This window comes from Vombatus ursinus, unplaced genomic scaffold (assembly GCF_900497805.2).
Source record: "Vombatus ursinus unplaced genomic scaffold, bare-nosed wombat genome assembly UNPS02014801.1, whole genome shotgun sequence".
Taxonomy (NCBI): Eukaryota; Metazoa; Chordata; class Mammalia; order Diprotodontia; family Vombatidae; genus Vombatus; species Vombatus ursinus.
This window is the reverse complement of record NW_020954579.1, coordinates 9,014,819-9,042,664: the sequence shown is the minus strand read 5'-3', so window position 1 is coordinate 9,042,664 and position 27,846 is coordinate 9,014,819. Positions and strand designations below refer to the sequence as shown.

The 27,846-nt window shown below is 39.9% G+C and overlaps 1 protein-coding gene across 1 annotated transcript in view; it reads right to left on the bottom strand.

Moving 5' to 3' along the window:
• WNT3 (Wnt family member 3) overlaps positions 1–27,846 on the bottom strand; it is an 87,851-nt gene that overhangs the window by 15,900 nt on the left and 44,105 nt on the right. Inside the window, exon 2 of the mRNA XM_027873237.1 lies at positions 4,185–4,426. Coding sequence (XP_027729038.1) covers positions 4,185–4,426 — 242 coding nt within the window. The remainder of the gene's footprint in view (positions 1–4,184; positions 4,427–27,846) is intronic.

The following is a 27,846-nucleotide window of genomic DNA, read 5'->3' as shown; positions in this document are numbered from 1 at the left end:
CAACCCGCCCCCGCCCTCATCCCCCCAGCGGGTCCATGCTGGGCCCAGGGAGGAATTTCCCAGAGCCTTCTTGGGTTCCCAGCCCTGGGGAGGGGCAGGAAGGGGGCCGCGGGGCGGGAGGGATTAGAGAGCCTGAGAACTGCGGCTGACAGTGAGCCCCTGTGCCTATCCCCCATCCGGCCGGCCGTTACCTGCTGGGCCACTCAATCTCCCTTTGTTCCCCCCGTGTCACACTGTATTATCCGCCTAATGTGGCAGGCTTCCTCTGGCCACTGCGCCCAGGGCGCCAGGGCCCGGCATTCCCTGCCGCCACCGCGTAGCAACGGGCAGCTCCCCCCAGCCGGGCCTCCCCCTCCCGGGCCGCGCGGGGCCGGGAAATCCCTATTGATGGGGCTCCCGCCCCCCCGCCGCTCCCCGGGCAGAATGGGGGAAAGGGCGTGTGAATGGCGCAGCGATGTGAAATGAGTGTGGCGGGGGCCGGGCCCGCAGCCCCAGCCTCACAGTGGGGGACAAGGCTTAGCCCTTTTTCAATCAATATAAGCTCATTTTGCTCTATCCTCCCCCAGCTCCTCCCTGGAAAGGGGGAGAGAAAAAAAATCCGGAGTTTGTAACATGACCACCCGCCCTGCTTCCTACCCCGGCCCCTCCTGCTCTCAGCTCCCTGGCTTGCCCCTGCCCCTACCCTTGCCCCCCTGCCCCTCCCCAGACCTCCGGTCTCTCCCCTTTCCTGTCTTGGTTCCCTGGCACCTGACCCTTGCCCCAGCCCACCTCAGTCCCCTGGGCACCCGAATCTCTCAAACACTCCTAAGTCTCATCTCTACAGACTAATCTCTCTTCACTTCCATCTCATCTGTCTGCCTTTCAGCCACCTGGTGAAGACCCTTAGTCACAGGCCACCAGCCCAACTCAGCCTCCGGGATGTCTCAGACATCCCCACCTGATCAGCCCCGTGGTTTGCTGCCCTCTCCACCTCCAATGTATCCTTCACTCCCTACCTCTTGGTCTCCCTCCAGCTAGCACGGAAGACCCTCATTACCAGCCTTGCCCCTGGCTGGACAGTGTTCTAGAGCCAGCCCTTCCTCCTGTCCTCTCTTCTACTGGGAGCTCTGTCCTTCCTTTCCTGACAGCCTTGGTCCTAGGAAGTGCTTCATGAGGCAGACCATGCCTCTGTCTTCTGGAATTTCAAAGCCCTGGCCAATGATTATCCCAGTGTGTGTAGGTAGGATGGAGTTTGGGGTATTGGTAAGAAGGGGGTCCAGAGGTAGACATTATCATAACAAAGAACAATTTCTGCCTGCAATATGTGTTGGGGGGGGGGAATGTTGAGTTCTGAACCAAGGAAACTAGATAGACATCCCTGCCCTTTGGGAGTTTGCAATCTAAGAACGACAAAACTAACAAGAAACACATGTAAGGGGCATAGGAAACAACATTTGAAAAATCATGGATGAACATTGTAGTATATGTGACCCAACAGAAGACCAAACTGTTTAGTTAACATTAATTGTAGTTATTTGTGTACATGTCTTAACACCACCATCACCACCACCACCACCACCACCCCCCACACACAGACATGTACACATATTGGTGGCTATGCTCCTTGAGGACAGGGGTTGTCTTATCAATCTTTGTAATTCAGAGCACCCATCTCAATCCACCACACAGGGCAGGTGCTTGATAACTGCTGTTAAATTGAATTGAATCAGATATGTTGCTATGAAAGCACTCTTTGAACCTGCCTTCATATGTTCAAACATGCTTCTAAAATACAAATAATCTTTACTCTGGGCACATGAAGTAGAACCTTTTATGTAACCAATGAACTCTGGTAAAAGACGTGTAATGAGAACCATAAATAATATCTTTTCTCTTCTCTTTTGTAGACAATAGCCACCATATGGTGTTTAGCTTTATTCATTATATGTGTGTGTGTATGTGTGTACGTAATAGCTTTGGTCTTTAGCTAATCATATATATTTTATGAATAAGCATGAGTGTGTAGATAAATGTGTATAGATATGTGTGTATGAAATATATCTATATTTCTCTATTACAATAATAAGTATATAGTCTTTAACTATCATTTATTTTATGAATAGGCAGGAGTGTGTGGATTTATGTGTATTTGTGTATATGTAGATTTATGAAATATATCTATATCTCTATGATAATAGCAAGTATCTAGTCTTTAGCTATCATATATATTTTATGAATAGGCGTAAGTGGGTGTATGTATATAAATATGTATGAAATATATCTATATTTATCTGTCTATGACAATAGCCAGTATTTGGTCTTTAGCTTTCATATATATTTATATGAATACATATGTGTGCATGTATATACACATACATGCACACACACATAATGAATAAGACTAAAGCCCAGTGCTGGCTATTGTCCATAAAGGACTTCATGCATTGATCAATTGAAGTGCACTCAAAGGTAGGGAAGGGTTGCTTTGCAGCCATAGGATAGAGAACAGAGGAGGTCCAGGGAGGTTTAAATCCCATCTGACTCTCATAGGTCTGTCTTCTTCCCTATTGCTCCCCATGACCCTCAAGTAGAGAAGGGTAAGGCCTTACCAGCTGCCAAATTCTACTTTGCCTCTAATACATTGAAGGAAGAAACAACTTAGTCCAGTGCTACATAAGAAGCAAAAATGGGGAAAGGAATAATAATAAAAGCTGCCTTTAATATAAAGTGCTCACAAGTGCTTTATATACACAATCTCATTTGATTCTCACAACAATCTTGTTAAAAGGTTAGAGTTTTGGGCTTGGAATTAGGAAGATCTGATTTAAACACCTATGTCAGATGCTTACTAGTTGAGTTTCCCTGGGCAAGTCACTTAACCTCTCCCAGCCTCAGTTTCCTCATTTGTAAAAAAAAAAAAAAGTCAGTAGACTTGGTTTCAAATCCTAGCTCTGACACCTACTAATTGGACAGAATCTAGGTAAATGACACAGTAGCTGATTCTCATTTTCTCCTCCTGTAAAATGGCGATAATCGTTACTAAGGATGGTGAGGAAAGTGCCTTGTATGCCTTAAAGTGCTTAAATATGATCCATTATTATTACTGGGTTAAGAGAACAGAGTAGAAGGCAGGAGTATTAGGGGAAGAAAATTTAGTGTTGGAGGAAAAGGGAGAGGGAAAGCTTGGAAAGTAGATGGATACGTTTAATACAAAGGAGCTGTGATTTAGTTCCTTAGAATTCTACTACTCTTTAAAAATTACTCCAATCATGAGCCTAGGATTCCTGAACTTTAAAGTTCTCATGTACACATCTGAAATCATTTCATACTTTCTTCCCCTGACTTTACTTTACCACCTTTGACCATCTCATCCCTATTAGATTGTGAGCTCTAGGAGTGCAGGGGACTATCTTTTGTCTTTCTTTGTATCCCCACCCAGTGCTTAGCCCAGTGCTTGGCACATAATGGGCTTATTAAATGCTTATTGACTGACTGACTGCTGGGCAATATCTGCCTTATCATTCATTTGAAGAGCAACCAAAGAGACCTCCTTGAATCCTGAATCCAATCCTGAAGACCCCAATGAGCTGATGCCCAATTTGTAACAAACCATTGGAAAATGTCACACTAATTAACAATCACACCAAACCTCTCCCCATCCTTCCACACTTCACTGCCAGGACCAGCTGCTTTGGGACTCTGTACCCATGCATGAATGCTGAGCTCTCTAGGAACGGCCTAGCAAGTGCCTGAGCTCTGACTAGCCTCCTGAAGTGAAAATGACTTAAAAGTAACAGATGCTGATGGCAAGGACCAGAGTTGTATTCTCATCTACCTATACCCTCAGCTTGCCTAAGACACCATCCCCTTCACATATCAGCAAAAATGTTCATTTTCCCAAGCATAGTGATTGAGTTTGCCTTTCCTGAATTCTCATGTCCCCTCTTCCCTTTTCCTCAGCCCCTCTTCAACACAGGGAAAAAGCCAAAGGGCTGTGATAGAGAAAAGTGGCAGAATTCACAGTCTTTAGGGAGTCAGGAAGGCTAGCATCATATTTAGACACCTTGAGGTACCTGGGTTCGAAATACCAGGGCTGCCAATCTTTCAGGGAGATTAAGAAATTGATAAGGTGACCTATAGTGGCAACCTGAACCACCTACAGACCCTAGCCTTCTCCCTAGCCAGGCAGTACCTTGTGGGCTCACCTTTGTCAAGAACAGGCCCAAAGATGGCCAGGCTGTCATCAATGGTGGTACAGTTCCAACGTCGACCCCGGAACTGATGCTGGCATTCTTGGATACCTAGTTTCACTCCCTCTGCCACGCTGGGCATAATCTCAATGTAGTTGCGGCAGAAACGAAGCTGCTTGGGGACCAGGCCAGGAATGGAGCCACAGAGCAGAGGCTGGGACCCCAATGATGTATACTGCTGCCCCAGGGCCAGGGACCTGGAATGAAGAGTGGAGAGTTACAGAGGCACAGTCACCACCCCCACCACCAAGTACTTACCCAGTGTCTACCATGCTTTGGGTACCAGACAGAAAAGTGTCAGGTACAATGCAAAGAAAAAGCAGTGAACTGAGAGTGAAGGAACTTGAGCTTTCATCTTGGCTCTTCTCTGGGAACCCATGGCACCCTTTTTGAGTCTCTGCCACTATCCAGGCCTCTCAGTTTTTTCCCATCTATAACATGAATGGATTTAACTAGATCAAGGGTTACTAACCCAAAGTGCTTGAATTTGGTTTTTAAAACTAATTTAATAACTGTATTTCTTTTTTTTAATATATTTTATTTCTCCCAATTACATGTTAAAACAATTTTAACATTTTTTTCACATTTTAAGTTCCAAATTCTATCCCTTCCTCCCTCCCTCCTTCCCTCCCTCCCTCCCCTCCTGAGATGGTAAGCAATAGGTTTTACATGTGCAATCGTTTAAAACATTTCCATATTAGTCATTTTGTGCAAGAAGACTTGAATAAAAGAAAAAGAATTAAAAAGAGAAAATGAAATATATTGGCTTTCTTTGTAATCATGTGAGTTTTAATTTATGCATTTAAAAGCCTTATTCTAAGAAGGGGTCCATAGGCTTCATCAGATTGACAACAGGGGGCCATGACACAAAAAAGGTTCAGAACCCCTGGACTCAATGATCTCTAAGATCTTTTCTAGCCCTTACATTCTAGGGTTTCTGTAACTGAAACCATGGATTTAGAGCTGGAAGGGACCTAAGAAGCCATCTAGATCAACCATTTTACAGATAAGGAAACTGAGGCACAGAGAAGTTAAATGACTTGCCCATGGTAACACAGTTGGGAAGTGTCTAATGAAGAGATTTTGACCCAAGTCTTCTGGACTATAAATTTAGCACTCTTATCCCCTACTCCATGATGTCTCAGAAGGTCCCTTTACTTCTCCTTGGAGAAAGAATCCACCCAGACCTATGAGAAGCACACAGAAATCAGTAGTTTGTTCTTACTGGGCAGAACAAAAGGGCATCAGTCAAAAGTTCAACCAAAAAGATTTAGGTGATCTAGAAGAAATCTTTCTATCAAGGATCCAGGATTCATAAAATTTAGAGCCAGAAGCAACCTTGGAGACCGTCAGTTTTAGAGAGGAAAAAACTGAGGCCCAGGGGAGTGAAGAGAGTTACCCAGATGATGGAATATGTTGGCAGAGGATAAAATGGGGGAGGTTTTAAGAAAATACAAATTGACAGCTATTTTTCTAGGCTAGTTTAGCTATGGAGTCTGAGGATGAACAGATTTGTATCCAGGTCCAGGCTCTGCCCCTTATCATCCATGTGGCCTTAGGTAAGTCACTTTCATTGTCTGATCTGCTGTGAAGTAAAAGGGTCGGACCAGGAACTCTCCTCTAGGCCTGACATCGTATAGTGCTAGGTGGCTTTAAGGGTCCACCAAGAATCTATACATTCTTTGAAGGTCTTAATGACCTTAATCAAGATTCAGTTCTAAACCACACCCAGAAAGATGGCAAAGGCAGCCTGGAGGATGATTAGCTAAAACCCTCAACCCATGACTCTGTCCATAGGAGAGCTTCTCATATCAATCAATAACCAAGCATGTATTATTATTATTATATTACTATATATTATATTCTCTATTCTACTAATAATATGTTATATAATATTTATTATATTATATGATTGTATGTATTATATATGATATATGATATAAATACAATGTATATTATAAATATAAAAATATTTATATAGCACATCAATATATTATATATTTATATGTTATATTGTATTATACATATTACATATTGTATTACATATTATTATACACAAATCTATTGTTGTGGTTATTATATTATTATTAGCTAGCATTTACAGAGTGTTTCAGGTTTGCAAAGTTTTTTGCATGGGTTATCTCACTTGATCCTTACAACCAGCCTGTGAAGTAAATGCTATTGTTATCCCCAGGCAGATAGATAGAGGTCAAATGATTTGTCCAGGATCACACTGCTAATAAATGTCTAAGGCAAAATTCAAACCCCACTTTGCCTCTGCTGACATTCCTGGTTTTTTCAATGCCATGCAACAAGATGTCTCTGGTGGGTTAAGCTCATCACCTCCAATCTTATCACCATGCTGCTAACTCAAGCCTTGATTGACACCACCTGCCTCAGCCTTCTCTCCTGTCTGATTGGAGAGCTGGAGGGTAGAGTTCCAAACTCCTCCCAATACTTTCCTTTATAGAAGGTAAAAACTGGACTTTTGGACTCCCTTCACTCTGCATTTGCTGCCCTGCCTGGTTTTTTTCAACTCTACAATACAAGATGGTCCTGAACTGGGTACTCCCCTGGTCATCCCTCCCCCTACTGCTTTTCTGCCTCCTTTTGTGTGTTATCTCCCTCATTAGATTGTAAACTCCTTGAGGTCAGGTACTATTATTAATTGTATCCCCAATACTCAGCACAGTGCCTGACATATAGTAGGTCCTTAATAAATGTTTATTGGATTGAAGTCGATTGAATAAGTCTTCCTGACTTAGTTGAAGGAAAAAAAAGACAGAGTGAAACAATCCCTGCTCTCAAAATGCTTACATTCTATTGGAGGAGACAATAAGTACTTACCATAGGATCATAGAGTTAAAGATGGAAGGTGCCTTAGAAGCCATTGAATCTAGTCCCCTTCACTTTACAGATAAGAAAAGGAAAACTCAAAATGTTAAGTGACTTGCCCCAGATCACACAGCCAAGTGTCTGTGTCTGGATTTAAACTCAAGTCTTCCTGTTTGCCTCAATTTTCTCATCTATAAAATGAGCCAGAGAAAAAAATGGCAAAACAACTTCAGTATCTTTGCCAAGAAAACCCACAAAGAGTTAAACACAACTGAAAAATGATAACAACTTCCTGACTTCAAAGCTAGTGCTCTCCCTATCCATTGTGCCTTGACATATGTATATAGGTATATGCAGAATTATGGAGCTGGAGAAGACTTTTGAATGTCCCTTGGGCAGCAAGGAGATCAAATCAGTCAATATTTAAAGAAATTAATTCAGACTATTTACTGGAAGATCAAATACTGAAGCTGAAGCTTAAATACGCTGGCCACATAATGAGAAGACAGGACTCATTGGAAAAGACTTTGATGTTGGGAAAGATTGAAAGCAAAAGGAAAAGGGGGCAGCAGAGGATAAGATGGACAAAAAGTGTCATGGAAACAGTGAACATGAACTTAGATAGATTCTAAGAGATAGTAGAGGATAGAAGGGCCTGGTGTGCTATGGTCCGTGGGGTCATAAAGAGTCAGGGACAGGATTGAACAATGAACGATAACAGAATAAATATATATAGAATAAAGACAGGGTAAATATAAGGTAGTTAAAAGGAAAGGAGTTTGAGAAGAGAGACACTAACATTTGGGAGGAAATCAGGGAAGACTTCATAGAGAAGGAGGTGCTCCAACTGCATCTAGAAGGAAGTCAGGGATTCTATGAGGCAGAAGTGAAAAAGGAAGTACCTTCCAGGCATCAGGATAGGGGATATGGAGTATAGTGTGTGAGAAACAGAATGAGGTCCAGTATTTTTGGACTGTAAAGTACAGGAAAGGGAGTAATGCATAATGATGCCAAGTTGTGAAGGGTTTTAAAAGACACAGTAGTTTATATTTTATCCTGAAGGCAATAGGGAGCCACTGGAGTTTATAGAATGGAAGAGTGACATTGTCAGATGATAGTGACTCTAAGCCAGTCCAGCCAGCAAAACCAAGATGGGGTAAATGAAATATCCAGGCCCTACCATTTAGGGCTCTTCTCTATCTGGTTCCAATCTACCTTTCCAGACTCATCTACTATTTTCCCACATACACATTATGGGAGGTGATATCGGATGTGGGACTTACATGGGTCTTTGAGTGAAAAGGCAGGCAGAAATGGTGGTTAGGATAAAGGGCTGTAATGGTCCTAGGGTGCTTTAAGCATCAACCTTTTTTCAGTGAATATGAGCTTTACAAAGAGGTAGCTGCTTGAGCCACAAAGGCAAGTGTCCAGAACTGACCACAGTAAGAACAAAAAGAGATTTTGCATTGTTGATGGGAAGTGAAGTAGATGTACGCCCATAAGGGTGAAAGAGAGTTTTCAGACATTGAGTCATTGCACCTGTTACGAGTTTGGATTGTTTGTCCCTATGTCCCATGCTACAGCTGGGAGTCAGGATGTTCATGGTGAGATATTAGCCTCCTATGGTTCTCTATACAGACCTTGGCTAGGGAGGCGGGAAAATTGAAACCAATCCAAATAGGTTCTTTCTGCTTTAGGAAGGTTTATAATTGGGACATAAGGGATATGGTTGTGCTCTATATTTGTGACATGTATTTTGCTTTGCTTTTATTATACTTTTATCAAATACAATTAAATTGCTTACTATAGTTCTTGCTATTTTATATATTACTACTATTACAATATTAAAGTACTCTAGTTCTTGCTTAATATAATTATATCAAATACAATTAAATTGCTTAATAGTTCTTGCTATATTATATATTACTACTATTACAATATTATATATTAAAGTACTCTAGCTCTTGCTTACTGTAATTGTATCAAATACAATTAAATTGCCTACTGTCTTTCTTGCTACTATTACTATGTTATATATTAGCAAATACAATAAAATTGCTTACTATAGGTCCCTGTGCATGTTTTGATTGATATAATATGCTGAGAACCAACAAAAAAAGTGTGGGAAGTCAGATGAGGGGTATGAAGCATTCATTAAATGTCACACTTACTCAGATATGACATGAGAGGGACCTGACAGTGACATAGCAATGTGGGTCATGTTGGATTGACTGATGTTCACATCAACCATTCTCTTCATTGCTCATAGATGTATTCAAAGGTCCCAGAGGGGCAGCATACTGGGGACCTCCAAAGCAGTGTTTTAGCTCTGCTAACCCTGGACTTGGACCTGGACACAGGCAGCATGAAAGAGAATTTCTGTAACCCTGGAGCATTAGGGAGAAAGAAGAATTCTCAGACCCCAGAGTTTGTCATCCTATTCATGCCTTCCTTTGGACCTGTTACAGGTTGTCAGTTTTTTCATAAACAAATCCAATGCCATAAAAATTAAAAAGAAAGCAGGAAACTGGAAGAAAATTTTTTACAGCAAGTTTTGCTGATAAAAGCTTCATTTCTCAAAAATATAGGGAATTAAGTCAAACTCATAAAGATAAGAGCCATTCCCCAATTGATAAATGGTCAAAGGATATGAACAGGCGGTTTTCAGAAGGAGAAATCAAAGCTGTCCATAGTCATGTGAAAAAAATGCTCTCAATCACTATTAATTAGACAAATGCAAATAAAAACAACTCTAAGGTTTTACCTCACACCTGTTGGATTGGCTAACATGACAGAAAAGGAAAATGACAACTATTGGAAGGGATGTGGAAAAATAGGGACACTAATATACTATTGGTAGAGTTGTGAACTGGTCCAACCATTCTGGAGAACAATTTGAAACTATGCCCAAAAGGCAACCAAACTGTGGATACCCATGGACCCAGCAATACCACTACTGAGTCTATATCTTGAAGAGAAGGCAAGGCAAGGAGATGGAAGACAAGGGAAGGCAATGGAAGATTTGGTCAAGTTGAGACTTTTATCTTTACTGAGTGTCTAGAAACATGTTTCATTTTCTCTCCTCTGAGACTGAAATTGTTTTTTTTTTCCCCTAAATGTTTGAATCACTGGTAGTAATCCTTTCATTTACATTGTTATTGTCATTGTGTATATTGTTCTTTTGGTTCTGCTTGTTTTGCTTTGCATCTGTGCATGGTCATTTTCTCACATTTCTCTGAATTCCTCATTTTTGTTATTTAAAAAAAATAGCACAGCATTATTCCATTGCATTCATATAACATAGCTTTTTCAGCCTCCCCCCCTCCATGATAGGCACCCACTTTGTTTCCAGTGCTTTGCTACAGCAAAGAGAGCTATTATGAATATGTAATATATTAGACTTTTGTTTCTATTTACTTAGTTGAAGTATATGCCCATTAATGTGATTATTGGGGCAGTTTAGTCACTTTTCTTGGGTAATTCTAAATTGTTATGCAGAACTCTTGAGCCAATTCACTATTCTATCAACAAAATAGTAGTGTGCCTGTCTTACCACAGAACCTCCAACAATGGTTTTTCCCATTTTTTGGTCAACTTTGTTGATTTTCAGGGTGTGAGGAGAACCTCAGAGTTGTTTTATTTTGAATTTCTCTTCCATTTCTGTTATTGAATTTTTCTTTATTATGCTAAATTTGAAGCATTTTTTTCATGATCATTCACTGTTTGCAATTCTTTTGAAAATTGTTTATGTTCTTTGATCATTTATCTGTTGGGTACAGTTGATTTTTTTAACCTAAGTGTAGTAAATTTGATTTATTCTATTAAATTTAATCTTATTGGATTTGTCCCACCATTTGGACCTATTACAATGAAGACTATGCTATCTTAGGGGGCGTTAATAGAAACACAACATCCAGAACAAGGCTTCTTATCCACAAATACAGCATTAGAGACTTTACCAAATGCTTTGCTGGAATCTAAGTATACTATGCCTATAAGCATTCCCATGATCTACCAGGCATCAATTTAGTCTATTCTTTAAAAGATGGCTTTGTTGAGCCCTTTTATTTTATTTTGCTTTGTTTTTTACCTCATAATTATTTCTTGATATGCATTCCCCCAATCAAATTCTCCCTTACAGAAAAGAAGGAAGGAAGGAAAGAAGGAAGGGATGGAGGGAGGGGGGAAGAAAGGGAAGAAGGAAGGAAAGAAGAAAGGGAAGAAGGAAGGAAGACGGTTAAGTCAAACTAACTTGTTATCAAACTGATTGAATATGACAATATATAGAACATTCCATACCCATAATAAACCACTTCTCTCTGGGGAGGAGGGAAGGGTGTTTCATCATCAGTTCTCTAGGACCAGGATTGGTCATTACAGTTAATAATGGTTTGTCTGCCTTTTAATATTGTTTTCATTTATAGCATTATATGCATTATATGTGTAGCATCTAGATAGAACAGCAGATAGATAGAGTGCTAAACCCAGAGTGAGGAAGACTTGAATTCAAATCAGGACTTGGACACCTACTAGCTGTGAGACCCTTGGAAATTCATTTAATTTTTGTCTGTCTCAGTTTCTTCACCCACAAAATGGGAATAATAATAGCATCTGCCTCTCAAGGTTGTTCTATAGATCAAAAGAGATATCTATAAAATGCTTTGCAAACTATAGAGTGTTATAAAAATGCTAGTTATTATTTTATTTTCTTGCTTCTGGTTTATTCATTTCACATCAGTTCATATAAGTCTTCCCACATTTTTCTGAATTCCTGAGTTTCATCATTTTTATGGCATAACAATATTCCATTGCATTTCCGCAGTTTGTTTAGTCATTCCTAATTAATAGACACTTTATTTCCAGTTTCTCATTGCCCCCAAAAAATGCTGCTATAAATTTCATGGGAACTTTCTTTCTGGATTTTAACCTTTTGAGGGTATATACCTACTAGTCATTATCATTGGGTCAAAGAGAATGAACAGTTTATTGACTTTTCTAGAATAATTCCAAATTATTTTACAGAATGACAGTACCAATTGACAACTCCATCAACAGCATATTAGTATGCCTGTCTTCCCACAGCCCCTCTAAAATTGACTCTTTTCAGTATGACCTATTCTTGATGGAGCCATGATAACTTTTAGTGAGCACTACATCCCTTTCTTACCATCTCTTTAATATTATGTTCTAGAATTTTGCTACATTTGGGAGTCAAGCTCAGTACCCTATGGTTTGTAAACTTCCCATCCTTCCCTTCTTTTGAAAATCAACTCATTATCTCTCTTTTTCCAACCCTGTAGTACCTCTCCTATTCTCCAAGATCTTTCAAAAGCACAAACTTGTGCACTAACTTCATTGTTCAATTCTTCTAGCACTTAGCTTAAACTTGAACCTGGAACTGTCATACTATTTCCTTGCTTTTCTTAGGTCTCTACTCCCTGCTAACCATGTTCATTTTGTCCCATCCATTTAAAGATAATTCTCTTTGTAAGAAAAAAAGAAGGAAAATAAGAGTTGAGTAATTTAGTCTCTCACTTTCACACATAATTATCATTCCACTCACCCTGAATAGTGGTCTGATCCTTTCTTTGAGCCTCTTCTTACCCTCAATATAACTTAAAAAGAAAATGTTTTCTTTAGCACCAATTCACTTCTGATCACTATCACTCCTGACACAATTGTTGTGAAAAGTACCTTGCCACTTTTAAAATTCATCTTCAGTTATTTGTCCTTGTTAGTAACCCACACATAGAAGATTACTGACTTAGAGGTAAAAGTAATCTTAAAGATTATCTGAGATGAGGAAAGTGAGACCCAGAGAGGTTAAGATCCAATGTCACACAAGCAGTAAATGAATTCTCTGTGCAGCCACTTTGACATCTTTAGGCAACTCCCCACTCTTCTTACTCATCGGGATGGCATCTCTTTACATTCTAACAATTTCATCAAATCTGGATTCCTCTATAATTCCTTGCTTCAGAACCCGTGGAGATTGCTTAAACAGTCAGGGCAACATGGTGGGGAAAGCCCTGAATGTCTAGCAAAAGTTTCTGTGCTTAAATCTCAGATCTACTGCTTATTTCATGTGTGTATGAGTGTGTCCCTGACCGAGAGGCCCTTCTCTTCTAAAGCAGTATCAATTATATCCTAAATTATCTGATGTCTACAATCATCACACTAGTTCCCAGGTTCTGAAGCAGGCAGGCAACAAGCATTTTTTTAAGTATTCACTACATCTCAGGCACTGTGCTAAGCACTAAGGAACAAGCAGGGAAAAAAAGATAAGAAGTCAGAAGCATAGCTGGATGGTGAATGAAGCAGGGCCTTCTTGGGCCTGTCCCCAAAATAGAGATCTCTGGAAGGAACTCTCCAATGCGAGAAGGGGCTGGCATGGATGAAGGAAGTTCCAGGGTGAGAAGGCATCAATTACAAGATTTACAAACACAGTCAGACTAGTATCTGTAAATTCTGGTTTCTCTTGCCATCAGAATTAAACAGGGGTTGGCAACATTTAGCTCTCTTTAGTTATGACTACCGCAATCATCTCCTGCTTTTCTTTTTCTACTCTTTCTCTGTCTCTTCCTCCCTTTCTCAAACTCCCTCCCCTTTTCTTCTCTTCACTTGCCTGTACTTTAGACCTGCCAATGGCCCACACAAGCATTGTTCAGCTTCATGAGAGGCCTTCATGTTTCCAGACAGGTGCTGAGTTCTGTTCTTTGGGCTATAAAATGTCAGAGCTAGAAGGGACTTTAGAACACAGAATGTGGAATGCTGGAGCAGAACTAAGCCATATGTATCAGGAAGGAAATGGGAAAGAATGACTCCACCCAAACAAAGGTGGAGGCCAGAATGAGGGAATAGTTTAGCTTTCCTGCTAAACCAAAGGACTCCAGACCCCAGCTACTGCTCCATGTAGAATATAGAATGTCAAAACTTGAAGGGAAAGAACCCAGAGTGGATAGAGCACCGGCCCTGAAGTCAGGAGGACTGGAGTTCAAATCCGGCCTCAGACCAAACACTTGACACGTACTAGCTGTGTGACCTTGGGCAGGTCACTTAACCCCGATTGCCTCACTAAAAAGAAAAAAAAAAGAAAAAGAAAAAGAAAGAGCCCAGAATGTCAGACCTGTAAGGCAACTGGAAGAGTTCATGTCCAACCTCATTTTACAGAGGAGAAAGCATAGATTCAAAAAAAGGAAGTGATTTAAAATCATAGAATAGAATCATAGAAAGTACCAGAACCAGAACAGAATTCCCAAGTCTCTAGCACTCTACCACTCTAGTACTCTTTTCTCTACAGGGAAAAGAACCAATAAAGCTGAAAACATGGGAAAGGACCAGTAGAACCAAGACACTTATGAGTCTCCACCATTAAAAAAAAATGGTAGAAATCAAGAACGACTCATTTTCTACTCTGTCCAATGCTCCAGGGTCAATGAGATGGCCTTTTTTTCAAGTCCCAGCTAAAACTCCACCTTCTACAGGAATTCTTCTTAATTCTAATGCCTTCCCTCTGTTGATTATTTCCAACTGGTGTTTCTGGTATAAATCATGTTTGTACAGAGTTGTTTGCATGGTATCTCCCTTATTAGACCATAATTTCCTTAAGGGCAGGGATTGTCTTTTGCCTTTCTTGGAATCCCCAGCACTTAGCACAGTGTCTGACACTCAGTAGGTGCTTAATAAATGTTTATTGATTAAGCGCAGCATTAAAAAATGCTTATCGACCAAGTTCTTTGCTGTATTCCTTCTGTGAGGCCCTCTGAATGGTCTCCCCAAGCTGAGAAAGTTGATTAAGCAGAGAGTTGGTTAAGAAAAGGCCCTGTATTCACTTGTTAATCTCCACTGTGGTTAGAACCTCCAAAGCTTTATCTGGCATCTGTCCCTGTGTTTTAGGGACTGACAGTCAAGAAATCCTTTCTTCCATTTGGCTGAAATTTCTCCTCCCACCTTATGCACATGGAAGCACCTCATCAATCCTCTTCTCATTCCTTCAAAAGGGAAGAGTATTGGAATCATAGATTCCTGTAGGTATGAGGCCTTAAGGAGTCGTCCTTTCTATCCCCCTACCTCCAGACAGTACCATGCTTAACTGGGTTAATTGAACAGAGACCTGGGAAACCTGGAGGAACAAGAGGCAAACTGGAGAGCAAAGGCCATATGGAAATGGCAGCAGAGGAAGCACAAACATCCTGATCAACTGGGAAGTTCCATCTCGGGTCTGGGAATTAGAGCAGTGATCAGCTATTAAGGAAATCATCTGAAAATGAGAATTTACCTCCGTGGGTTAGAGGCAGTGCTAAAGAGGCCAAGGTCAGGGGTTGGGTTTACGTAGCAGTATTTAAGGGCACCAGGAAGATGGGTCCATGTCCCTGCTTATTCTTGAAACTCTATCGCTAGAAAATCCCTCCTTGGGCTTCGGCATTCTATCTACAGATGTAGGTAGATTTGGGGGTTGCCTGGGTAGAGGCAGTAATTGAAGTAGTGGGATTGAATTGATTGTAAAGGAAGAGAATGTCGAGAGATCTGAGGCTATGGATGAATGAGAAAGGATTTAATCCCTGCTTATGATAGGCAAAGTTCCCGCTCTCAAGGAGCCCATATTCTCACAGAGGAGACAACTTATAGAAGAGGTTTTAGCTCTAAGTCAGATGGAAAGTCCTGTGCTCCCTAAAGTTCAATGGTAAATCATCTTCTCTAATATCATTTCCATTCATCAAAACCACATCTACTTGTGATGTGCTATTAGCCCCAAGGTCGTTAGTGGCAGAAATTTTATAGAAATCAGTGAAATTATAATTTTCTAGAGGGCTAAAGGAAAGACTCTGGAATATTGGGTAGGCCCCCTCCATGAAAGGTTTAGGGAAAGATATGGGAAACAGTAACATAGGATGAGAGAGGCATAGATGGTTTACAGTCTGTACCATAGAAGGGAATAATGCCCACACTGATGAGACCACTATCTAAGTATCAAAGAAATCATAATGTGAACGCAGTTTTCTCCACATTTTTTGAAAGCAGGCTTTAGATGCGGAGTATTACTACATGAGGGTATTGGCAGCAGAGGGAAGAGGGCACAGACAGGGAAAAGAGAAAGAAAGTGTGACTCTATAGATAATCTTCACTGAATAATTTTGCCCAAAGCCTCACCCAAATGGAACAGCTTTGATGTCCCTCTTATCTTAGTCAATGCCATGGGACCCAATCCTCTGTTGGACCCTCCCCAACCAATACCACCCCCGCAGCCCATTAGTCCTTGAGGCATCCGGAGGTGGCCGCCTTCATACAGGAGTGGAGAGTTCTTCAGTTCCGCCAAGTAATCTCCTGGGTTTAAGATCTGAGATGGCTCTTCATAGAGAGACCAGCCTGGCACCCAGCAGCTGGTGAGGGCAAAGGGGGGCATCCCCTAGGGCTCCTTGGCCACATTGCTTTTTCCACCCTAGAGTTATTTTTACCCTATTTATACCCTGAGAAAAGATACACTCCCAGGCAAACTACCCTTCCCCCATAGTAACAGATCATTTTCCATCCCACTCTCTACATATGACCCATCTTTCCCACCCACCCACAAAACCTTGTAGACTGATGTGGACAACCAGCTGGAGCAGGGAGCAGATACAAGCAAGGAATATAGAGAGTTATAATATAAGCACAACCTATGGCTCATTACTGAGTCTCACATGGATCCCAGTTCAATCTTCAGAGTTTCTCAAAAATTAGCATTGTCTATGACCTGTTTAGACCCCACTCAGGATTCCCCCTGAGGGCATCAGTATCTGGCTTATATCACCAACCAAGGTCTCCCCTTCAGAACATCCAACTTGGCTCATTTCTAACTCTCATCTAGGTGTCCTCTCTTAGAAGGATTGCTTGGAATTTCAAGTATCCTCTCCAATAGGGTATTTCTCTTCTTTCTGCTCCTTCTATGTCTCTGGCACCGATTCTTCAGTGCACACTATTCTCTGTAGGGGCCCTAAAGATGCAAAGGTCTCTCTTCAGGAAACTGAGTCTGTATCTGTGTTTTTCCAAAAGCCTTTCTCTCCAATAAAAGAAGCTTTCTTTTGGGGCATGTCTGAGTATACCAGCTACATAACATTATAAATATTTCTCCCAAATAGAAATCAATTTATCCATCAGTTTTGCCCACAGTTGATACCTCTTACCCTGGTCTTGGCAGACCATTGATGGCACAGACATTGATCATCGACATTGAGTAGCAGAACTTTCCCTGGTGATGGGATGAAGATTACCCCATATGGCAAAGGATAGGGCAATTTATTTAGGTATTTAGGTCAACCTATGTATCTGGTCAACTTACGCCTGACAATATGGGTATGGTAAGAACACACAAAAAGTCACGTAGGATTAAACCAACAGACCCAATCACCTCAGGGATATCAGTGTCCCTGGACCTTAGTTTTTCATATGTAAAATGGGTCAGGGAAGGTGGGGGGTGGGGGCAGGCTGGACTCGATGACCTCCAAGATTCCTTCTAGTTCTATATCTATGATCATATTAATTATTTATCCATCCATCCATCCATCCATTCAAAAAATATTTACTGGGAGAAGTACTGCAGTTGCCTTTCCTGAGGTTGACCCATCAGAAGTTAAGAATACATTCTAGACCCCAAGAATCCTTAACCCTTCTTGTGGCATGGATCCCTGTGGCTTTACAGATTCCTCAGACTACTGTTTTTAGATACATAAAAAATGTAGGATTACAAAGGAAACCAATTACATTGAAATAATGATACCACTCTAGTACCGTTGCCAAGAAAACCCCAAATGGGGTCACAAAGAGTCAGACACAACTGAACAACAACAAGTCCAAGGACCCTTCAAATCTATCCTTGGCCTCCTAATTAAGAACCCTTGTTCTGTGCATTTCTGTCCAATAATCTGTTAAGGATCTATTATCCATGAATTGATCTAAACTCTATTTGAACCTATCTATAATTTCCATCTGCAGAACCCCTCAGAATTAGAGAACGTGAAAGCTAAAAGAGATATTAGACTCTGGATTTGATGTCTGAACCTCTCTGAGTCTATTGGTTCATCTGTAAAATGAGGTGACTTCTAGGGATTCCTTTCAGATCTAAATGTATGATTCTATGAAGTAGAACAGAGAGTATATCTGGCTGGCTGGAGCTGCAAGTTCAGTTAGGGAAGTAGTGGGATAGAAAGATGAAAAGGAAGGTTGTGGCTAGATTATAGAGTGTTAGATGCCAGACCAGGGAGTGAAGACTTTATCCTACAGATTAGGCAGGGCTATTGGGCTATTAGAGTTTGTCAAGGGGACTTTGAGGGGGCAATTAACCTGTCAGGGAGTTTATATGATGAATTGGAGCCACAGAAGCCTTTTACTTCCAGTTTAATTAGTAATTAATTCAGTAGCATTAAAAGAACATTGTCATATGGTGGCCTCACTATAATGGTGAAGCCACAACATGGATAATAGTGCTTTTTCTAGTGCTTCTTTGAGTTTTAAATGAGGAGAGATAGTGGTAGTTAGCTCTGGGATCCTGAGATGTGGTCAACAAGTGTATGTTCAACTTTTCCATCCATACTCCTGGTAATCGTACCTCACATTTAAGTGACACTTTGTTTAGCAAAAACACTCTACACACATTGTCTTATTGAATTCTCACAATAATCCTGTGAGGTAGGTGTTATTATTATCCCCATTTTATAGATGAGAAAACAGAGGCTGAGAGAAGTTAAGTGACTTGCCCAGGAGTCACACAGCTAAGGAGTATCTGAGGTAAGATTGAAACCCATGTCTTTCTAAATCCAAGCCCAGGGCATGGCTGCCTCTTCGTAAGTCTGTAGACTTGGCTCATGCCCTCTCTTAGCCCTCAGCATTTCTGTTTCTAGATGGAAAGACCCATTCTCTCTAAGTTGTCCTACCACAGACTTTTTTATCCCAAGTTTTGACTACTTGTTGCTTAGAGTTCTGACTTGAAGACTTGGTATCTCTTAAAATGTCTGACATCTAGTGTGTGCCCATGTGCAAACCCTTACCTATGCAAAGTGGAGGGAAGATGGGAACAATTTACCTGGAAGTGGCTGAGATACTTATGTAGGACCTACATCAAAATGATGCCTTGTGCTCCACCTGCTGGCTCCACCATAGTACTAGATGAAGAAGCATCCTTCCTGCTTCCAGGATTAAAGTATCCCAGGGTGAACAGGCAAATTCCCAGAGAAGAAAAGGGAAGGGAAGGAAACTGTGAAGGACAGATGGACAGAAGTGCTTGTTTTTAACTAAAGGTTTTTCTCTTCATCCTTAGAAAGAAGAGAAAGGGAGACATGACTAAGATGATGCATTCAGCAATGAAGTACACTGGTTTGGGGATTTAGGGAGTCTTTGCCATGTCAAACACCTTGAGTCTCTAAGAAACACCCAATCCCAATCCAGAAGTTATTGCTCCTAACAAGCAGGAGTTGGGGATTTAAGCAGAGTCTAAATCATCCTTACCTCTTCCAGTTGCAATTCAACAAACATTCACTAAATGTATCTGGAATAAAGTATATAAGACTTCATTCCTGTCCTCATGAAGGTTGTAATCTAATAGGATATAGAGGAATACTAAGTATTTCCTCTTTCTGCTTTTAGATATTAATTGTATAATAATGCAATATCTTTTGTTAAAGTTCTTGGTCACCAATCTGCATCTATATTTAATCAAAATTCTAAAGAGACAAATGTCTTGCATAGAAATCCTTTTTCTTTTATTCTTATCAAAGATCTAATCAGTCTTCCCTTTCAGAAGCCAATTAAATTCAAAGAAACACCAGGATTCCTTGAAACTATGATTAGACAGGAAGGTTTATTTGTTAACCAAAGGAGATATCCCTTTGGTTTTGATTGCACCTTGGAACAGATAATCTCCAAGAGTGGACATCTTAACATTAACATTACTAATAACATTACCTTCTAAGCAGCAAAGCTTATAAATATTAATTTTTATATACAACACAATACGTTTCTTCCTTCCTCTTTTTTTTTTAAATCAGTTTCCTACCTCTTTTGACCATTTTCCTTTTCCAGCCCAGATCCTTTTAGAGTATGCTTCCCCTCTCCACTACCTTATCCAGTCTCTTAATTTAAGTAATATTCTTCTGTGGTGCCTTATTCCAAGAAGTGTTCATTTACTTTGTCCTTCATATTTCCATCTCCTTCTAAGCTACTTTGAAATATCTTCCTGCATTCATGCACTTGCACGTTCTTTCTTTATTCTTTCCATTTACCAGGTAGGGCTTCTAGAGTTCAAAAGTTGAACTCCCTTCTCTATCCCCATTTCTAAATCTACAGATTTGCACATCTCACTCTTTTCTCTCCTCCACATTTTTTGGTGGGTTTTTACTTCTCAATGTATCAATTTATGAAGTAGGTAGTTAGATATATATAGCGGTAGTCACTCTGCATACTGAGACATGAAACGTGGTCCTATGACCACTTACTCCTCCTAAGATCAGCATATATTACCTCTGAACTGATACCTCCCTCACTACCCTCCTGGGTACCAGCCACTTCTGGAGACCATACATGTTTTCTTCTGGAGTGGAATACCATCTAGAGAAACACAGCACTTGCTTGAAGAGTGTCCCGATTCCCTCCAGACAAAAACCATTTATGAGGCCTCTGTCTCTTCCTAACCTACTATGGGAACATGCTTTAATGTCACCCCTTTATTTTCCCTTCTAGAATGAGAACAGCTTTCCATTCTCCCTCCAGTCCAGCCCTCTCCACTGTTGGAGACAGAGTGGCCTGTGGAAATTAATGAAGAACTTGAAGTCCCAGGACCTGAATTCACATTCTACTTCTGCCATTTACTATCTTTGTGACCTTGGCCAGTCACTTAATATCTCTGGATCTCAGTTTCTTCATCTGAAAAATGAGGAGGTTGGACTAGATAACTCTCTAAGGTCCCTTCCAGCTCTAGATGCTATGCAATTGCATTATATTCCTATGCTCCCCACCTAAGAATGAAGACTTTACTATCACTTTTACGCTCACATCTAGGCTTAGTGAGAATGAATCTCCAACACCCCTTTGTCTCTGGCATCTCATCTCCCCACTAAACAATCTCCCACTGTGTTATCTTCCCCTAACCTCAGAAAAAAGATATTGATTCACTTATAGGAAAAGATGAGATTTAATCATTAGAATATTAATTCAGCTCTTCCTCCTTTTTTTTAATTAGATCTTTAAGATTTCTTTGTTTCTATTCCTTTAGATACATTTGTTTGTCCCTTGATGAACAATCTTTGTTCTTTCTTCTACCCTTTGACTCGATTTCTTTTTTTAAACAATGGACTAGAAATATGAATCTATTTTACTGTTTAATCTTTTCTTGATAATTGTATTTATTGACTTCATTGTATTATTATTATTTATTGTATTTATTATATTTGTTGACCTATTTCTCTTGTTTGTAGTGTTTGTAAATCAAATGATCTGGTGACATTTGGTTTGTTTTGCAGGAATGTCTCCAGAACCTCTCCCGGCAAAAAAGCCTACTTTTTCCTTAATGATTGGGCTCAATTTTGAAGGCTATGTTATTTTGGGTCGTGAGCTCTTTTGTTTGTTTTTGGTTTTGTTTTTGGAATAACCTACTCTAATCTCTTCTCTGATTTGTCTTGGATACAATCTTGAGCTATTCAAGTAGACTTTCCTTCACAACTGACAGCCTTTTTTTCTTGGTTGCTTGCATATTTTATTGTTTGCCATTGAAATTATGAAATTTTACTATTATATGTCTTAGTTTTAACTAAAGGATTTTATCTCTATGCATCCTGTCCTAAAGTCAGTTACTTGGCTTAAATGAAATTCATGCATTCTTTCAAAGTTGTCATCTTTTGTTTCTTTTCTGTTAATTTTCTTTCTACTTCTGAATTTTTTAATCCCAAATTTCACCTTTTTTTTTCCAGAGCTCTTGCTACTTTGAAGATACTATCCATCTTGTATTCTAAGTTACTTACTCTATTGTTTGGTCTGATTAACCTTTGCCTTGAGAGCTCTGATTTCTGCTCTAATTTCCACTTTAATATCTTTTTTAAGTTTAATTTATCATTTGAACCATTTTGGAGCTTCTTGCTGTTATTCTATGATCTCCACGGAATCTTCAGAATATATTGTCTAATTTTCTTTTTAATTGGAAGTTTTCAATTCAGTTAGTACAAGCCCTCATCACCTCATGCCTGCACTGTTGCCTGCTGGGTTGATCTTTCTGCCCTAAGTCTCTTAAGATGAACTCCAGTTCATCTACCACTCAGTTGTTAAAATTGATCTTTCTAAAGCACCCATCTATCTGACCATGTCACTTGCCTACTCAATAAGCTGTAGTAGCTCCCTATTACCTCCAGGATCAAATAGAAAATCTTCTATTTGGCTTTTAAAGCTCTTCATAACCTTTCCCCTTTCTACCTTTCTTCCTTCTCCACCAAGTACTTTGCAAACCAGGGACACTGGCCTCCTTGCAGTTTCTCAAACAAAATATTCCATCCCCCAGTTCTAAGTGTTTTCACTGGCTGTTCCCCATGCCTAGAACTCTCCCTACCCCCTGGTTTCCCTGACTTCTTTTAATTCTCAACTAAAATCCTACATTTTATTCCTTCTGTCTTTCCTGGTCTTCCATGACCTTAGTGCCTCTTCCTTGAGATTATCTCAAATTTATCCTGTATATAGCTTGTTTGTACAGTTGTTTTCATATTTTCTCTTTCATTTAAATCTGACTCCTTGAGAGCAGGGACTGGTTTTTGCCTTTCTTTGTATATCTAGCACTTGGCATAGTGGATGGAATATAATAGGCATTTAATAAATGCTCGTTGACTTGACTTGAATTTCCTTTGAGATTTAATACACATTCATTGTGTTATGACCTTTTTTTTTTACATTTGTACTCATTTTCCTTCCGTCTTTATAATTCCTACTATTAGTTTATCTGCTTTGGAGCTAGAATTTGTTTTGTTTATTTGTGTCTTTCAGTCTTTTTCCTGTTTTCACAGTTTCTCTCTTCACTGTTTATTCCTTCCCCTCTCCTTCTTCTGCTTTGGCACATGCACAATTTATTCTTCAGAGACTCCACAAGACAGGTCATCAAAAGTCTCCTGTAGTTGAAAGTTGTAGGGACCATGTTCAGATTGGTGCGTGCTCAGAGTAAAATTATCTTCCAGCCATCTTTAGAATGCCATGACTTCTTTATACCTAATACTTGTAATCCCTTTCTTTCATATGATCAAGAAGGATCAGTGAGGTCTGTCTCCTATGGGTGTGGTAGGGAAAGGAGTTGGGGGGGGGCAAGAGTTCCTACTGAGCCGCTGCCATGGACAGACCAGGATGCAGCCACCACAGCCACACTATGAAGTCCAAGCTTGCCGGGTTGTTTGAACTGACCGAGCCTGGGGCAGTGATGATATGAGAGTGAGGAGCTTTATGTATTTCAGCTTTCAGATACCATTTCATAAGGTTTTCACCTTGTATGGTGTTTCTGTCTTATTGAATTAGCTTAATTACTCTGGATTTGGCACATCTTCTTTTGAGGTTGTTAGATTGGGAGAGTTACTTTGAAAATAACTCTGGTATCCTGCTGATCATATGATCCTTATGTGCTCCAAATGGCTATTTTTGAGCCTTTGGCAAGTGACAAGCATTGATGCTATTGACAACCCTCTCCCCTTGGCTATCTTTTCTTGGTTCCTGTGACACTCTCCTCTCTCAATCCTCCTCCTACCATTCCTTCTCAGTCTTCTTTGCTAGATCATTGTACTGCTGCTGCTGCTGCTGCTGCTGCTGCTGCTGCTGCTGCTGCTGCTGCTAAGAAGCAAAGATGTTCCCCAAGTCTCTGACTTCTTTGGCCACCTTTTCTTTTTTGATGATTGCCTTCATCCCTATGGGTGAAATGATCATCTCTATGTAAATATATCCCAGAATCCTTTCTTCCTCAGTAAAATGAGGGGGTTGGACTAAATGTTCTGAGGTTTCTTGCATCTCTAGATCTAATGATAGTGATCTTCCTCCAGAGATCTAGTCTTTAAAATTTTATTTTATTTTATTTTTAATTTATGGGATAAAACAAGCATTTACATAACAGAATATAATTTTAAAAAAAGATTGCACATGGAACTGCAAATCTATTGTACAACTTGCTATTTCTTTTGAAGTTATCATGTAAATTTCTTTTTTTCCCTTCCCCTCCCTTTTTTCTTCTCTTCCCCACCCCAAATGGCTACCATTAGACATAAATAGGTGTGTGTGTGTGTGTGTGTGTGTGTGTGTGTGTGTGTGTGTAAAATCATTCTATATATATTTCTGTTTATCAGTTCTTTCTCCAGGTGCAGATAGCTTCTTCATATGTCTTTTGTTTTTAGTTTGGGTATTTATAATGATCAAAATAACTTATTCACTCAAAGTCATTCTTAAACTAAAATTGCTGTTACTGTATACAACGTTCTCTTGGTTCTGCTTATTTCGCTCTTCATTGTTTCATGCAAGTCTTTCCAGGCTTTTCTAAGATCGTCAAGCTCACCATTTCTTCTGTCGCCTAATGCTAGATACCTCTACCCATATGGAGAGGCAGCTAGGTGAAACAGCTACTACAGCACTGGATCTGGAATCAGGAAAACCTGAGTTCAAATCTGGCTTCAGTCATTCAGTAGCTGGGTGAACCAGGGCAAGTACCATAACCTCTACCTGCCTCAGTTTCCTTATAGGAATAATAGGGAAATTATTAAATGATTAAATAAATAAAATTTAATAACAATAAATTCAATTGTTTATTAAATAATTAAAATTAAATAATAAAAATTTCATAATAAATAAATAATTATTAATAAATAAGGATGATAATAGCAGCACCTACCTCTAAGGGTTATTATGAGGATGAAATAAGATAACTTTTGTAAATTGCTTTGCAGACCTTAAAGTGCCATGTGTATACCTGCTGTTATTATTATTCCCATCAGCAACTCAAAACTCAGCATAGCCAAAATGAAACTCATCTCCTCCCTTAAACTTTCCTCTCTCCAAACTTTCCTGCTTCTGTTGAGAACACTATTTTTCCAGTATTACATGTTTACAACCTCAAAGCCATTCTTGATTTTTTTTTCGTTTTCTACATGCCTCTCACATCCAATCAGTTGCTAAGTCTTGTGGAGATCTCTCATTTAGTTGCTGTTCAGTCGTTCCAGTCAACTCTTTGTGATCCCATTTGGGGTTTTCTTGGTAAAGATACTGTAGTGGTTTACCATTTCCTTCTCTAGCTTATTTTACAGGTGAGGAAACTGAGGCAAACAGAGTAAAGTGACTTGCCCAAGATCACACAGCTAGTAAGTGTCTGAGGCCAGATTTGAACTTACGAAGATGAGTCTTTCTGATTCCAGGCCTGGCCCTCTATCCACTGTACCACCTAGCAGCTCTGAAGATCTCTCATATCCTACTCTTTTTCTCCACAATTACTTCCTTCATCCCCTCTCACCTAGACTATTGCAGTAACCACCCAACTCATGCCTTTGCTTATAATCCAATCCGCCGTTTACATGGCTGCCAAAATAATTTTGTTAAGGAAACCACGACACTGACCATGTCACTCTTCTTGCTCAAAAAACTTTGGTGGCTCCCCATTGCCTCCAGGATAAAAGAGAAAATCATCAGTCTGGCATTTAAAGCTTTCCATAGTCATCCCCCTGTCTACTTTTTCAGCCTTCTCTCCTATTACCTACTTCTTTGACAATCCCTATGTTCCAGTCAAATTAAACACTGTTTCCCAAACTTGACACTGTATCTCTTGCTTCTCTGGGCAGCTAGGCGTTGCAGTGGATAGAGTGCAGGTCCTGGAGTTAGGAAGACATCTTCCTGAGTTCAAATCTGGCCTCAGACAGTTACTAGCTGTATGACCCTGGGCAAGTCACGTAATCCCATTTGCCTCAGTTTCATCATCTGTAAAATGACCTGGAGAAGGAAATGGCAAACCACTCTGGTGTCTCTGCCAAGAAAATGCCAAATGGGGTTATGGAGAGCTGGACATGACTGAGCAATTCTTGCTGGTTCACAACACCCACACACACACACCCACACCCACACACACACACACACACCTGGAATATACTTCATCTCCACCCTTTCAGAAACCTTGACTTCCTTTGAGGCTCAGCACCATTGCCACCTGCTCTGTGAAGCCTTCTCTGATTCCCTAGTTAATGCATTCTCCCTTACCTAATAATTTTTTACTTATTATATTCTCTGATAAATAAGTTTCTTGAGTGCAGGGGCTATTTGCCTTTAAATGTCTTTGTATTCTCAGTGCATTGCACATAATAGGGCCATGGTTTTAGAGCTGGTAGGGATATAAAGGTCATCTAATCCAACCCCTTCATCTATATTTGAGGAAAATAAAGTTAAATAAGTTGGCCCAGGCAACCCAGGCACTGTGTGACAATGCTTGGTTTATGCCTGTGTCTTCAAACACCAGATCCTACCTCTCTGTGGATGTTTGTTGAATTGAATTATAGTTATCTGTTCCACATCCCAGGGTTTAGGGGGTGAACTGGAAAATCTATGTAAAATGTTTAGCCCTCCTTTTGTACCAGAGAAGAAGTCTGAATTTTTCTCTTTTTATTTTATTTTATTTTATTTCATTTCATTTTTTTTATTTTATGTTTACTGTACCTGATTATAAAATTTGGGTTAAGTATTTGGTCATAGGCTATATGAAAGTCAACGTTAAGTAAAAATACTTTTTCTGTGTTGGCTGCTGGCTTTCACATGTCATCTGTGGCTTCTGCAAAACTCTCCAAAAATCCCCATATAATTTCATATGCCATCCCTCGATATATTGAAACCATGATGGGGAAAGTCATGATGTGGAAGGGATAACTGCACACTTCTTTTTTTTTATTAATTTATTTTGATTTATCAACAATCACTTCCATAAGCTTTTGAGTTTAAAATTTTTCTCCCCTTTCTCCCCACCACCCTCCCCAAGACAGCACACAATCTGATATAGGCTATACATTTATATTCATATTAAATATATTTTCACATTAGTGATGTTGTAAGTAAAAATTAAAACCAATAGCAGGAACCATCAGAAAGAGGAAACAAAACTTAACAGAAGAGAAAAAAAATAGCAATTCAACTTCCATAGTTCTTTCTTTGGATGTGGATAGCATTTTCCATCACAAGGCCTCTGGAGATGTCTTAGATCCTTGTATTGCCAGGAAGGGTTAAATTTATCAATATTAGTCATCACGCAACGTGGCTGTTATTGTGTACAACGTTCTCCTGGTTCTGCTCACTTTACTCATCATCAGACCATACAAGTCTTTCCAGGTTTTTGTGAAGTCAGCCTGATAACTGTACACTTCTCTGTCCACTCTTATCTCCTTTTACCAGGCCCTACTCTGATACATATGTATTGTCTCATACCTATTCAGGTGAGTCTTTCCGTTTTCTATCTCCAAACCCTACCCTGGACAGAACATAGGGTTGGAGCAGCAGGGAATAATTTCTCAATCAGAAGGGGAAACTTTTACCCTCTTCCAGGTTGTGACCTTTGTCCTGATTGTTCCACCTTAGTTATATACCATTTGATACCATGCTCATTCGAGACACAGGGCTATAGTACTCAATCCACAACACAGGTATCCCAAAAGTCTTAGTGCAGTAAAGGATTAAGGAATGATAGAAGTGCTGTTTCTACTCACAAAATGTGAAAGGAAGGAAGGAAAGAGAGAAAGAAAGAAAGAAAGAAAGAAAGAAAGAAAGAAAGAAAGAAAGA